General features: G+C 35.8%; 2 protein-coding genes across 9 annotated transcripts in view; one reads left to right on the forward strand and one right to left on the reverse strand.

Moving 5' to 3' along the window:
- Positions 1–8,679, reverse strand: part of Elp4 (elongator acetyltransferase complex subunit 4) — a 218,993-nt gene extending 210,314 nt beyond the window's left edge. For all 3 annotated transcript variants that reach the window (XR_008215471.1, XM_052726549.1, XM_052726548.1), the window contains exons 1-2: positions 8,453–8,679; positions 516–551 (exon numbers count right to left, since the gene is read on the reverse strand). Coding sequence is in view for 2 of the 3 variants with exons in the window: in XM_052726549.1 (XP_052582509.1) it covers positions 516–551; positions 8,453–8,672 (256 nt within the window). In the remaining variant the exon portion in view is untranslated. The remainder of the gene's footprint in view (positions 1–515; positions 552–8,452) is intronic.
- A 141-nt stretch (positions 8,680–8,820) lies between these two features.
- Positions 8,821–14,326, forward strand: part of Immp1l (inner mitochondrial membrane peptidase subunit 1) — a 61,141-nt gene continuing 55,635 nt past the window's right edge. For 4 of the 6 annotated variants that reach the window (XM_052722394.1, XM_052722393.1, XM_052722395.1 and 1 more), the window contains exons 1-2: positions 8,821–8,926; positions 13,040–13,142. The gene's annotated coding sequence lies outside the window, so the exon portion shown is untranslated. The remainder of the gene's footprint in view (positions 8,927–13,039; positions 13,143–14,326) is intronic. The other 2 variants (XM_052722397.1, XM_052722398.1) reach the window with 2 other exon arrangements.

Consider the following 14,326-nt stretch of genomic DNA (forward strand, 5'->3'; position numbering starts at 1 on the left):
CCTATGATCTATGTTGAAATACGCCATATAGGGTTGTATATTTAAATAAGAACTCTAACCACTTTAAAAATGAACAAAAATATGGCCCACTTTGTCTTTTTTCAATCAATAAGACAATAATAAAATCTGTGAAATGTATTACACATCTATACACTCACATATAGTACACATATTAATTTTTCCATTTCTCAAACTAATCACTACAATTCCACTTTTAATACTGAGGTGGTGGTGTTTTTAAAAAAAAAGCAATTGACGTTTCATTTCAAATAACTTTAAATTTAAAATGGTGCAGTGAAGAGTAACCATTTTTAATTGTTAGGTGATACATTTTCAAATATGTCTGCCCATCTCAATTTTGAATTAAAAAGTGTATTTAGAAAAGTTCTAAACTGACCCTATATCTGTGGAGAGCTCACCATTTAAATATTCAGTTTCAGAGTGAGAAAGTCATAAAACCATCACGTACAAAACAGAACTGGTTAGAATGATCACAGCAAGTATTTTATACTAACCAATCAGAAGAACTGTTCCAACAGCTAAACCTCCACCTGGAAATGACACACAAGAACATTAGTCATTAACTTTCTAGATTTTCTTTAGCACAAAATTTAGACTTCACCAAGAACAGTTACCTCAATAATATTAGAAACTGCCCTTGTGAACAATATTTGAACTATCTTTGCAATACTTTGCTCAATGTTATTATGATAGTTACATGTTACCTGTAATTACACACTACATATCATATTTCCCTTCTGATATGTTATAGTATCCCCCTTTCTCCAGACAGAACCAGGAGGGACTCAATACAACTGTGATAAAACACTCTAATATTTAGCACTTGTTAATATATTAACTCAAGAGCCAAGACCCAAATGTGCAAAGTGACTGCTAAAAATCCTGTGTTTTTATTTTCAAATGGAGTAAGTCTTATAGGAACTAATAGTTCCAATTATTTTTTAAAAAATTATAAGATATCCAAAATCTAGAAATGCTTAAATATAAAATTTATTTTTGTCAATTCAAACAAAAAGGAATAATAAACAATACATGTTCACTAATATTAGAATGAATTTTTTTAAGTATTTGAATGAAGCTAATATCATGAATATATAATCCAAATAGTCACTAAAATTAACTTTTCAGATACCTTAACTATGCAAGAGAGGTCAGGTAGTCCATACAATACTTTGTTAATCATTTTACCTGTAAAAGTATTAGTACTTTAATGTCTCAAAAACTAACAAATGTATTTTAAAATTAAGGAATACATGCTAATGCCAGGCAGTGGTGGCACATGCCTTTAATCTCAGCACTCGGGAGGCTGAGGCAGGTGGATATCTGAGTTCGAGGCCAGCCTAGTCTACAGAGTAAGTTCCAGGACATGCTCCAAAGCTACACAGAGAAACCCTGTCTCAAAAAACAAACAAAATACATGTTAAAGAATGACTACAAATGTATTTGTTGCATTATTTTAAAAGTATTCAAAGCTGTTGAACAACCAAAGAGAGTATTATTCTTGGTAAGGTTTGTGTGTATGAGTATAAAACATTTTGAACATCAATAAAAATCTCTTTCCCAAAATATTTTGTAGTGGCAAATGTGTGGAAAAATCTAATATGAAAAGTTCCCTTAATAGTGTTTATTTCCTAACTTGTACAAAAAGCATACTTGTTGTATCAAACAGTCTGAAATCTATTAACATGTTCACAGAATAAATTGAAAAAAATTGGTATATACTAATTTATGGTGATATCTGAAATAATTTGAAGACAGTCTATAAAAAATTTCAAAGGCATTAGTGACAAACACTTTAAAAGTTAGTACATTTACATATGTTCGTATGCATGTATGTGCATCTCTTTCTCTCTCTCTCTTGTGTGTGTGTGTGTGGGGGTGAGGTCTGTGTAGCTTAGGCTGGCTTCATTTCACTGTAGCTGAGGATGAGGCTTCAACTCATCTGACCTTCTTTCTACTTCTGATGCACTGGGATTTACAGAATTGTAACTGGATCTATCATAAAATTAAATACATAATTTAATTATACACCAAGACAACTTCTCACACTGTAACATTTAAAATGTAGACCACACTAATGAGCTCAATTTCAAGATTAACAGAGTAAAATGTACATTAAGGCAGCACTCATAAAGGATCCAAGTAAGGTCTGCTTTTAGATGGATTATACTAAATGCTTAATTTAAGTTTGTGCTACATAAAGGCCACTGCTAACTTTTATATTTATTTTTAACTTTATATCCTACCTTCCTTTACGTGGAAAAAACATTTAATACCTTAATGGTCAATGTTTAAAAAGATAAAATTACACTCTACTACGTATAAAAGGTTGGTTGGTTTTCCTGGTTTACTTCCTTAATCTAACTTTCGTATCTAACTTCCAGTGGAATAAAAGCAAAGGGTTTTAAAGTTTGGGGTAGGATCTCACTTTTTAGCTGAGGCTGGACTGGAACTCACAGAACATTCCTGCCCCAGCCTTCTCAGGCCTGGAATTACAAGCGTAAGCTACCATGTCCAACTACTTTTCCCTCATGGTGGGATGATGAGATGTTTCCCGATGAAAATGAAGTAATATGTAAAAACCAGCATGCTTCTGCCATTTTTGCAATGACTTTTAGATTAGAACCCATCACTCAATGTGTATTATTACTTGGTAAGTGATGATGGGAGCAATAACAGATAAGAATAAACGAGCTAGGCAGAACATCTTGCAAATCCCACAATGAGGGGAGGGAGGTTGGTTTTTGGAAAAATGATCCAAACAAAATTCTTTATCTGCTAATTTAGGAAAATGTTACTCAAAAATTATAAATCTTATGTTTATGAAAATCCTAATAGGTGGAAACTTTGATCAATCCTGAAGACATTATCAAATAGGGGTAAATTAAATGACTTTTAATTTAAGACATATTTTCTTTATTCTCCAATGAGCTGTAGTGTGTGCTTCACTTTAATTTTAGACGGGTGCTAGAGGGGTTTTGTGGGGGTCCCTGCAAATTGCTACAGCCAGCAGAAAAACAAACCATGAGAGGCAAGAAGAAAACTTGGATCAGCCATTTTAGTTAGCTTGGCTGGTTCAAACTTCTAATGTCTGACACTGGAGAGTTTATTTTAGACATATTTAATTACAGTATATTTTGGGGAAAAAGTGTTTCCTGGTAACAGTTATCTCAATCTCATATGTACAATAAAGCTTAAGGAATCACTACATTGAAACTCCTTTGCAAAGTATATGTGACCTCTACCATGAAGATGGTTTCTAAGGTTTAAGGGCCTGGGATCTTGTGTGGTCTCAGGATAGCATAGAGGTCACTAGGTTATAAAGTACCCGCGACATTTACCCTAAGGATGGTTTTTATTGACTTGAGGAGCAATGCTCAGGATAACAGTCTTAGGATGGAAGAATTTAGGGTAAACATAATGGTCTGGAGGATTTTGGTGTGGCCTGGCCCTACAGATAGCACAGATTACCAGGCTATTAACAACATCCACTCCCAGCCTTCCGGGTAGAAAATAGGTATACACATCTCTTCCTTGAAGAGATAAGCCTATGTACTTAACTTTCCTGGTTTCTCTAATGCTTATCTTTCAGCATGAGGACCAATGCCCTCTACAGGGTTGTTGTGAAAACTGGTCCATTTGGAATAAGCTTATTGGTCATAAACTTAAAAGTTTTAAAATGAAGCTTTTGCTGGGCATGGCGCACAGGCTTCTAATCCCAGTATTTGGGATTACTAGTAAATTCCAAGTCAGCTTGGGCTACAGAGATTCTGTCTCAAAAACAAAAACAAAACAAATTTAATGAGACAAAAACCTCACAATCTTTCCCCCAAATACCCTCAAGTAAAATATCTGTGTATTTCTTTCTTGATACAATAAGGTTGTAGATGGAGTTTAACCCAAAACTTGAATCAATATATAGCCATGGCTCCCACCAAACAAATAAATAAATGGAAGAAAAAAGAGCAAGAAATGAACAGATAAAACCATCAAGCAAGGTTGGCCATTTTGACATATTACTTAAAAGTTGGCTTTTACTACATTATTGAATACAATAATCCATCAGTAACCTGATCTAATTTCAAAAGCAATACAAACTTCACACTAACAGTCTCCATTAAAATATAAGTATATATAAATTTTTATAGTCCACAAAAACGTTTTCAGGTAAGTAATGGGGTAAGGAAGCAATGATATCATCTCAGTGATAAAAACAAGTAGAAAAAAGAAATGGAATCCTAACTTAGAAAAACCACTAGTGGACTTCAGTTGCTTAGTGTTTGATAGACAGCATTCATAGTTCAAGCTGGGAGACAATATTTTGTGTTAAAACAGGTACAGATTTAATACTTAAAGAATATCAGAACTGGGTATGGTGGTGTACACCTTTAGTCCCGGTACTTGGGAGGCAGAGGCAGAGGCAGGTCTGGCCCACACAGTGAGTTCTAGGACAGCTAGGGCTACGTGGAGAGAACCTGTCTCAAAAAACCAATAAATACATAAAATAAAAAGTAAACAACAAAAACAAAAATAAAAGATAAGAAACTTTAATACATCTAGTGTTAAAAACTTTCTATCATAGTTTTGTAATTCATGGTGGAGTAGTTAGCCAACCATTACTGGTACTATTTTAATGGGGAAATTTCAATTTTGTGTATTTTCCCAAACTAATTTGTAAGTTACAAACTTTTGGTAAATGAGGTCAAATTAATGCTTGGAAGTGATACCTTATTTTTCAAAGTTGGTGAAAGTAAAAGGAGAAACTAGAAATTAGGTAACATATTATAGAAAGACACTATTGGAAAACTGAAATGTAAAAAGCAAGCTAGCTTTTTCCTTAGCTTACAGCAGTATCCTTAACTATCAAATAAATACAGTCTGTCAAACTAAATTGTGGTGATTTTGTTAATGTGTTTGTCTTAAGCTATCAAACATCCTGTCCTATGATTAAGACACAAGTGCTGGCTGGGCAATATGGAAACCAAAGCTATGAACAGGGATAACGGCTCTGAATAGTAAATCATATGAAACAGTTTTACACAATAATAGAAGAGCAATATTTCCTTTAGTTGTATAGCTAGCTAAAACATAGTAAAAATTCTTAAACATACAGCCCAAACTTAATGTATATTATTCCACTAAAATATAAAATTGTTAAAAATACATAGCCCAAGGTTAACGTATATTATTCTACAATACTGATGATAATGTAGTAAGCAAGGCAGTTGCATTTATTTTTTTAAATCAGTTTTGCAAATCGTGGCCACTACAACAAGTTTCTCCACAGAACTTCTGCTGGACTATTATTTGCCACAAACTCAACCTACTATTCCCTTGACATCCAAAACTGAATAAACTCTGAACAGGGTGGCAGTTAAATCAGCCAAATCTCTGAAGTCACCCTTCCTTCAAGAACCTCTCGAGACTGACTATAATTTTTTTTAGAAATTCCTGGAATATCTATCCAGCCAAATTCTTTTCCTTTTCTGAAATGTATGTTATTTACCCATAGTGACCTCAGGTAACAATATAAATGCCCTGAAAGAGACAAAGTTGAAAACCTAGGTTACTGGGATAGATGCATAGCTCAGTGGTTAAGAGCACTTGTTGCTCTTGTAGAGGATCCAAGTTTGATTCCCAGAACCCACATCAGGGCCACTTTCAAGCACCTGTAAGTCTGGCTTCAGGGGATCCAAGGGCCTCTTCTGGCCTCTGGGGATGCCTGGACTAATATGCATAAGTCCTCATAATACACATAAATAAAAATAAAATAAATCTTAAACAAAATCCCCTAGATTAGAAAGTCTAAATAAAAACTTGTAAAATTTAAACATTGTCAATATGGGGAACATATATGAGAATCCAATAATAAAATTAAATTGTCAGAACAAAAATAAATGATTAGATGTTTTTTAAAATGAAGACAAGAGGAATGTATGTTCAAATCTGTAAGACATTTTGATGGAAGTAATGAATTACCAAATAGCTAACATTCAATCATTCTATGTGATGGACTTCAAATACATTTGCAATTATGTTTAAATTACACGAGGGCAGTAGTAAAGTTTCACTGTACCACAGGGTGGGAATAATACAATATTAACTTGCTGTGTGATCACAATGTACATTGGTACATTTTCATTTAGAATATCCCTCTATCATTACATTTTACCTCCATAAGGTCATATAAGGCTTGCCACAATCTGAATCAAATAACGTTTGAAAGTAACAACTTGCCACAATCTGAATCAAATAACGTTTGAAAGTAACACCGTGCCCTGAAGTCCTTAATGCTTCTTTGAATACACATTAGCAACAGATGTTTCACTTTCAAATGTTTTAATGAAAAACAAATTTAAATTTTTTGCTCCAGAAGACATACAAGACAGGAAATCAAATTACAAAAATGTCATTAAGAAGTTAACAACTGAAATACATCTGGGAGTATTTATTAAGCCAAATATAGTAATTCCTATTGTTACAACATTCTGAATTTCTATATACTTTGCAAATTAACTTCAATCATGCAAAACATACAACATTTCAACAACTGATACTATTTTGATCTTAGTGAACACTAATTTTTAGCTTAAGTATGTTATACTCAAATACTAGAATCTTCCACTGTCCAAGCATTTCTGAAAATTTCAAAAATTATTGTTCAAGTATATGTCTCTGTAGAAACACAGATGAAGGTGCCTTCAGTTCTTTTTGGCAGGTGTGAAGAGACTGTAGTTAAATAATTAATCTTAAGTTCAGTAACCTGTCAAAACTCTCTGAAAATAGTTCTCAAAAATTAGAAATAGCTGTGCTTTAAGTACAGAGGTGACTAAATTTGAAGCTGAAGATCAGCTCACTTGGTCGGGAGTTTTGTAAATATTTATACCACTAAATTTCTGAATCAGTTTTTGCAGCTCCAATGCCAAAACTCTATTTTTCATACTTACCATTTCTTAGTTTTTTTCCCTTCTTCTTCTTTCAATCAAGGCCTTATAAAAACTTACTGAGTGTCAGGCTCTGGTCTAGGCACATTTTGCTATTTTAATGAGAAAATGAAAGCACAACATCGAAAATGCAGTCCTTTTGTTTGTAGAGTTTGATTAGTATCAACTGAATAAACTTACCTATCCCATTTAATTAAAAATATGAACATTTAAGGTGTAGAAAAGATTGACAGGTTAGGTGGACAGAAAGATCTGCTGTCATTAAAGCTTACAGATTAATTTCTGTCTGGATGAAAGCTCACTAAAAAGGGCCAATCTTCTAAGCTTTTAGTTCAAATCTAGGGTAACAACTGAGGCCATAAGGGGAAAAAAGTGAAATAAATATTTGCCAAGTATGCATTTTGAATTATGTTTCTAGCCTAACACAACTCTATGGGTTTGAAACAATTATGTGAAACTACTTTAAATTTATGTAGAAAACAATCAGAATCCATTTAGAATATGAAATAGAATCAAGAAACCATACTGTTTCAAGAAACCATACTGTTTCTCATAGCTTGTCTTGTTATTTTCCTCTTTGCTAAACTTGCTTGAAAAGCTGGAGTATAACCCAGAGAAAATGCTAAACGAAGTACAAGAATAAGCAATGGCAATTGCAATATATTATGCAAATCTACCATATTTAACAGACATAAAGTAAACACTATGAAAAAAAGCTTACAAAAATGTAAGCACACATCAGTTTCTAAGAAGCAGCATTCAGACATAATTAAACCTGTCCTACTGACCTAATTAAGTCAATTCTTTCAACAAATCAGTTCTATGAAACAAGTATATTCTCCGGTAGGCTTTCCATGAAAAAAATTCCAGAGATTACGAACATATTTAAGATAATATGGGGGTAGAACTATGTGAATATCAAGAACTGTCATTCCTTTGAGTCAACATACATCTTCAACATCCACTCTTTTACAGCCAACACCACCTATGATTTAAGGAGATCAATAGCCCGCAGTGGAAAAGAGGGGAATATTTTCAACATTTTCTAATGAAACCTTTCTTTTACAACGCTAAAAAGTTTTGTAGGTTAGTCTTCCAGCTTTAAGCCACCTGGGATTGGAAGGAGAGTGTCATAGAGACCGGCAGAGGATCCTAAAAGTCAATTCCTTTCTATGTTTCTTTTTCATTAGGAATCATTTTAGGGTAAAAGCACATAGGGAGTCCTGGTCACCTGGAAATGAGTTGCTGGGCAGAGCGGAGTAAGGAGTGTGGGTCCTAAGATGGGCTTAGTGCACAGATCTTAAGACATCTCCATGCAAGTCTTCCGCCCCCGACTCTATCATAGCAGGCTACCCTTGACCAGGTTTGTGAAGGGGAGAGGGGTGAGCGGGGCTGGGCAGGGCAGGGTGTGGGGATGAGGGGCTGCCCCGGGGAGTCCCTCCCCAAGTTCTCCCTGGGATGCTCCCTCATCTTCATTCTGAACCGACCTAAGAGCTGGTCCAGGGCTGGGAGCCCGGTTGACACCAGCAGCTGTCCATTCCGCACCGACGGTCGCGTGCCCGCAATGGACAGCAGCCGAGGGCCACCTCCGTCAGTCCCAGAGGCCTTGCTCCTCCTCTGGAAGCTGCTGGTGCCGCTCTGGCCGGCTGCGGGTGCCACACACCCAGAGCTGAGGACGCCCGCGCCGCAGGTAGCTGCCGCCGCCATCTTGAAGCTCCCGCGATGAGCCAATAGGAAGTCTGGGAACTCGAGCGGCTGGCCTGTCAGAGACAGCCCCAAAGTCCCGCCCACTCACCACTGGTAGCCAATAGAAATGAGAATTTCCGTGCTGCTCAACCAATCGCAAGGCCGATTGCTGAAAAGTGCTCTGTACGTAAAGCCGGAGGATTGTGCACGGTCCAGGTTAACCAGGTCCGCTTGAGTTCTGGTTGAGGAACTTCTGTTGGTGTTGGGGGCCGCAGGTGGGTACTGTCCTTGAGCATTCTTGGTTTGCGAGTGCCCGCGTTCACGCGGAGTTAAAGAAAAGGGTGGAGAAGCGATTCGCCTGCAGGGCTTCTCCAGCCACTGCGAGTTGGAAAGCTCGCAGCTTCCCTGCTGTTTAAGCACAGAGAGACGCCTCTCTCGCCTTTCTGGTTTCTAAGGAAAGTTATCCCCGTCTTCCCCACGCGGGACCATCTTTTCCCGAATGGTTGTGCTGTCTGGAAAGGATGTAACGGTGACTTCAGTGCCTGGTTAGCGCCTGGGCTTAGCCAGTTAGAGCCCAGGGCTAGGTGGGTTGGAGAGTAGACTTTTCTTAGAAACTTCCCTTGGAACTTTGAGGCCATTGGGCTTTCTCCCCCGGTCTGACTATACTTCTCTAACAAGTCCCCGTGAGCAGCTTTCCTTATTTTTAATTAGGGTTTCTGGAAATCTTGGAGAGTCTTTCCTAAGCAGTGTGAATGACAAGTGTTACTCTGACAACCTTCTTCACACATTTAATTGTCGCTCTCTGAAGCAGCTTAAAAAAAAAAAAAAAACCCACGGAAATTACCTGAGGTTTCTCTCCCCTTAAATCTGGGAAGAATTGACTTTATTTGTACTTTATTTTCTAGTGATTGTGAAATCTTAATGGAGAGGATTTTTACTACACTGTGAGTTTTATTTGTGGGAGAAAACCCATGTAATTTAGAGCCGTTTGATTTAAAACATGTTTTCAAATGAGAACTGGGGAAGGAATTGGTTAAGTGATTTTAAAAGACATTCAAGATAAGCATGTTTGAACTAAAAATGAGTCCCAACACCTGCAACATTAAATTACTGTTAACAGTGATGGATGATACATGATATATGTATTCATTCATTCATTCATTTTGATACAAAGTCTCACCATATAGCCCCTGTTGGTATGGAGCTCAGAGAAGTCTGCCTTTGCCTTCTGGTGCTGGGACTAAAGGGGAATGCCAGCAACAACTTTATTTACTTTTATACTTTTTCTTTCTCTCCTTTTTCCCTTTATTTCTTTCTTCTTGCCTGCCTGCATACATTGTATTAAGACTTGGGCCCAATCCTATAATCCTAAGGAGGTGGAGGAGAATCAGGTGTTATGCTTAGCATTAGCGCCATAAGACCCATGTCTCAAAACAAGACAAACAACCAAAAAAGAAAAACAGAAAATAAAGAATCATTTTTGGGAAGAAAAGCACCAAACCTCCAGGTTTAGCAACAGCACATCAACTAGAAAGATTTGATGATGGTGGCTTTCATTTCAAATATGTCACCAGTACATATCATACATATCCTTATATTTTTAAGTCATTCAAATAACTGTTGAGTGCTTGCTTTTGCTTAGACCCAGTCTTGCCATTGTATACAATCCTGTAATTGTCTAAAAATGGTAAACTCCTTCTCTAATAGCAAATGAAGAATTTCCTAGTTGGGCAGTCTTCATATTTTAGATGCTAAGCTCCTTTTAGGCAGATAATATATTTTGTTTCATTTGATTAACTTTCATTATTCCCAGTGAAGACCAAGACCAGTTGGTGCCACAGCAAGAAATAGGAGAGATTATGAGACTTTTTTCTAGGTCATGAGTGGGTATCTCTTTCTGTGACTAAATAGTAAATAGTTTAGGTTTGGCAGACAATAAAGTCTCTTTTGAAACTACTCATCTCTTCCACAAGTAAACCAGGAGAGCGGGCATTAACGGTTGAGCACAGTTATGTTAGAAGCTGAAACTTGAATTTTATATAGTTTTTATATGTCACAGAGTAGTCTTTTTCCTTTAAGCCCATTTGAAAGTCAAGAATATGGCACTTCTTTCTGTTGCCCCACAAAAGTAGATGGCAGCTGAAAGATTTATCCTCTGAACTGTAGTTTGTCAGCCTGTGTGCCCCTGGACTGTTTTCTACCTATCTCTGTGATTTTCTATACTTTATATTCTAGGAACCCTTCAAAGTCTCTAGTGTGGTCATGCTCCTCACTGTCTTCGGTGTTTACTTATATCAGGGAAACATACTATTGTTTGGGAGCGATTTTTGAAAGAAGTATTATTAAACTTGTCGTTTTGAACCAGATTCTCCTGTAGGCATGATACTTGGAAGAGAGGTGTGTATTTTTACATACAGTCTCTTTAAGGCAATCTAAGCTTTTCTGTTGTAAGCATCTGCTAGAGCACCACCCTACTTTGTGTTGCCAAAATATACAAGAATTTCCTAGGACCACCTTAAGGAACTGATATAAACTTGGTGGCTTCACAGAAAATGTACTTTTTCAGAACATCAGATGTAAAAAGTATGGTCTGCATGTCAGCAGGGCCCTTTCTTTCTGACTTCTGCTGCCCCTTGATATTTTTGGTTGTGTTCAGTCTCTGTCTCCAGTTTCATAATGTCCTCAACTCATGGCTTTGTGTATTGTTCTGTGTCTTTTATTAGGACATTCTTATTAGCTTTATTACCTCTAGTATAATCTCATGTTGATCCTTACCTTAATTACATTGCAAATAATATATGATCACGTGTTATGTTTCTAAGTGGATATTAATTTGGGAAATAAGACACTACTCAATCCACTCAAGTCTCCTTTGGATAATTTGTGTAATGTATTTACAAAAATTAAAAGCTTATGAATAATTAGTTGGTAAAATTATTTCATGGATTGATGAGCTGACTCATGGATTGATGAGATTTCTTAATGGTTAAAGGTGCTTGCTGGAACTCTGGTGACCTGAGTTCCCCTCCTAGAACTCCTAGAAGGAGAGAACCAATTCAAACAAGCTGTCCTCTGACTTCTCTCTCCATGGATGCTATGGCAGGTGCCGGCATGCACTCCCCTCCCAATAAATACATGTTTCTCAACATGCTAATAATCCTTCATGTTAATATTAGAACTAGAGAGTCCTAGAGAACAACTAGACATTTTTGAGTATATTGTATATGTTGTGCACACATTAATAACACTAGAGTTCTGTTGACTTAAAGAAATTTGTATAAGAATAAGTATACATCATTATAACAAGATCTTAAACTACCTCTTTATTAAAATAGTTGTGGTCTTTAACTGATTGGAACAAAGGTGCAGTGAAGGTTAGGTGTTTTGATATTGACTCTAAAATGTTTAAGAAGGGTTCAAACGCTTACATAACCAAGAAAATATTCACATGAATAGCATAAATATAAGAGTGTTTGAGACTTGCAATACAATGAGATTAAGATTAGTTATAGTGCCTGTAAATAGATGAATGAATATATTTAAGCAGACATTTACACAAAATCCCCCAAATTCTATGTATTTGAAGATTGATAATCATCATCTTTTGAAATTCGGTATTTGGTGTACTGAAAAGTCATATGTAAACACATACAATGCAAGCTTTGGCATTTCAAGTAGAAGTAGAGACAATTATTTATGTCTTTAAATCATAAGAACTGATGCAGAGTTATAGCTAAATATATCATAGATTTTCACATTAAAAATACTTTGCCCTTCAATTGGTCATGAGTTTTTTTTTCTTTAGCATCATATTCAGTCATCATATTCATTAAATGATTAATCATTTTTTTTTACAACAGCTTTATGAACTATTTTCTAATATGTTTTCATTTTTAAAATTAGCCGGGCATGGTGGCACATGGTCTTTAATCCCAAAACTCTCGAGGTAGGAAAATCTCTGTGAGTTCAAGCCATTATGGTTTACAAAGCAAGTTCCAGGATAACCAAGACTACATAGAAAAACCCTGTCCAAAAAAAAAAAAAAAAAAAAAAATGACATTAGATATGCGTGCTGATCTGTAAAAGCAAAAGTGTAAAAGTGTTCATGGCTGTCTTATCAACTCCTTGACTACAGTGAGTAGCTTTTTATATAACCTGTTATCCTGTTATGTTTTTTTAAATTTCTTTCTTAAATCTTCTTTTAGATTAAAAAGACTTTAATATTATCATTTGATAAAGGTCCAAATATCCAAATTGAAACCTCCTGCTGCCCCACTAAAAGGAGTATACAATTCACTGAGAAATGTCTACTCACCATACTTTAACTTAGCCCAACATTGGTCAGAGATGACCTAACAGCTTTGATTTATTGCTTTTGGCATCCACAGCCATGGATGACTCACATATGCTTCGAGACCTGCTTTAGATTTGGGTTTTCCTGGAGACCTTACAACTATGCTGAAGTCAAATGAATTGTAGAACAGACCTATGGTAAGTGGACTTTTTAAACAAACAACACCAAAACCCCCTTTTTCTTCTGTTGGTTTCAAGTTCAAGTTAAGTCCTTTGGCTGTTGTAAGACTGCTCCCTGCTGGACAAACTGTGGCTTTCTAAGGTTGGCACTAAGTAGCTGAGCAAAGAACTGCTTTGGCTGCTCCCCTCCCCCTACCAGGGGATCCTTGCTACATTCACAAAAGCTATCCTCAAAATAGTGCTGTAGTGTTGCCACTGTGTTGATAATCTGGTACAATACCACGAGAAGGTGCTCATTTCCATGTTTGTTCGTTGCTTCCTGTTTAGTGGCATCTAAAGGTTAGAGCAAACATATTCAGTGATGCCTGTCAATGTGGGCCTTACATAACTCCCTTAATTATGTGTGCTTTGTGTAATATAAGTCAGTATACTATTATAATAATGATAGCTGTTATAACAATTTTACTTCTATATGTTGTTGTAGAGACAAAATAATTTGTGTCTATATAAATCACTTCTCCAATAGTTGAAACTGTTTCAGTGTAATATAAACTAGATCATATTGGATCTATTTTGAATGAAAAACCTGTGCTTTATGTTTTATATTCTTGTCTTTCAATGTTACATACCTTGGTCTCTACCCTATTCCAGCTGCCATGTTTGCTAGCATGTAGGGCGTATACTTCACAGAGTGACAGTAGGTCAAACATCAAATGTTTTTTTTGCATCTAACCTGTCATAGACCTATCATACATATATAAAAGCCCTCCTAAAATTGATTTAAAGCATTTGAGAGAAGAAAGAAACTATGCTTCTTCCTACCTTCAAGCTAAATATTCTTATTTTTTTGTGAGTGCAACCTGCACAAAATTCTGGTTGTAATCTGAAATTTTTAGAATAAATATACATTTTTTTGTTTGAAAAGAAGAAAAGAATAACATTAAGTACATAAATGAAAGTTAAGCAGGACAATTGATCTTACATTATTTCTAGGCCTCCTATATTTTTGTAGCTGTTGCAAACATGTGGAATTCATACTTAATTGGAATTATGGAGAATTAGGCATAGTAATAGTTCTCTGTTATTAAAGTATTGCAATAAAAATTATAAATGCAGACCAAGAATATAACTGTTTTTAACAAGAGAATGAACCTTTTCTTTCTCAGCAAGAATACATGATAAGAATACATGATCACAGATAA

This window comes from Peromyscus californicus, unplaced genomic scaffold (assembly GCF_007827085.1).
Source record: "Peromyscus californicus insignis strain IS unplaced genomic scaffold, ASM782708v3 Scaffold_7__1_contigs__length_154581171, whole genome shotgun sequence".
NCBI classification, from domain to species: Eukaryota; Metazoa; Chordata; class Mammalia; order Rodentia; family Cricetidae; genus Peromyscus; species Peromyscus californicus.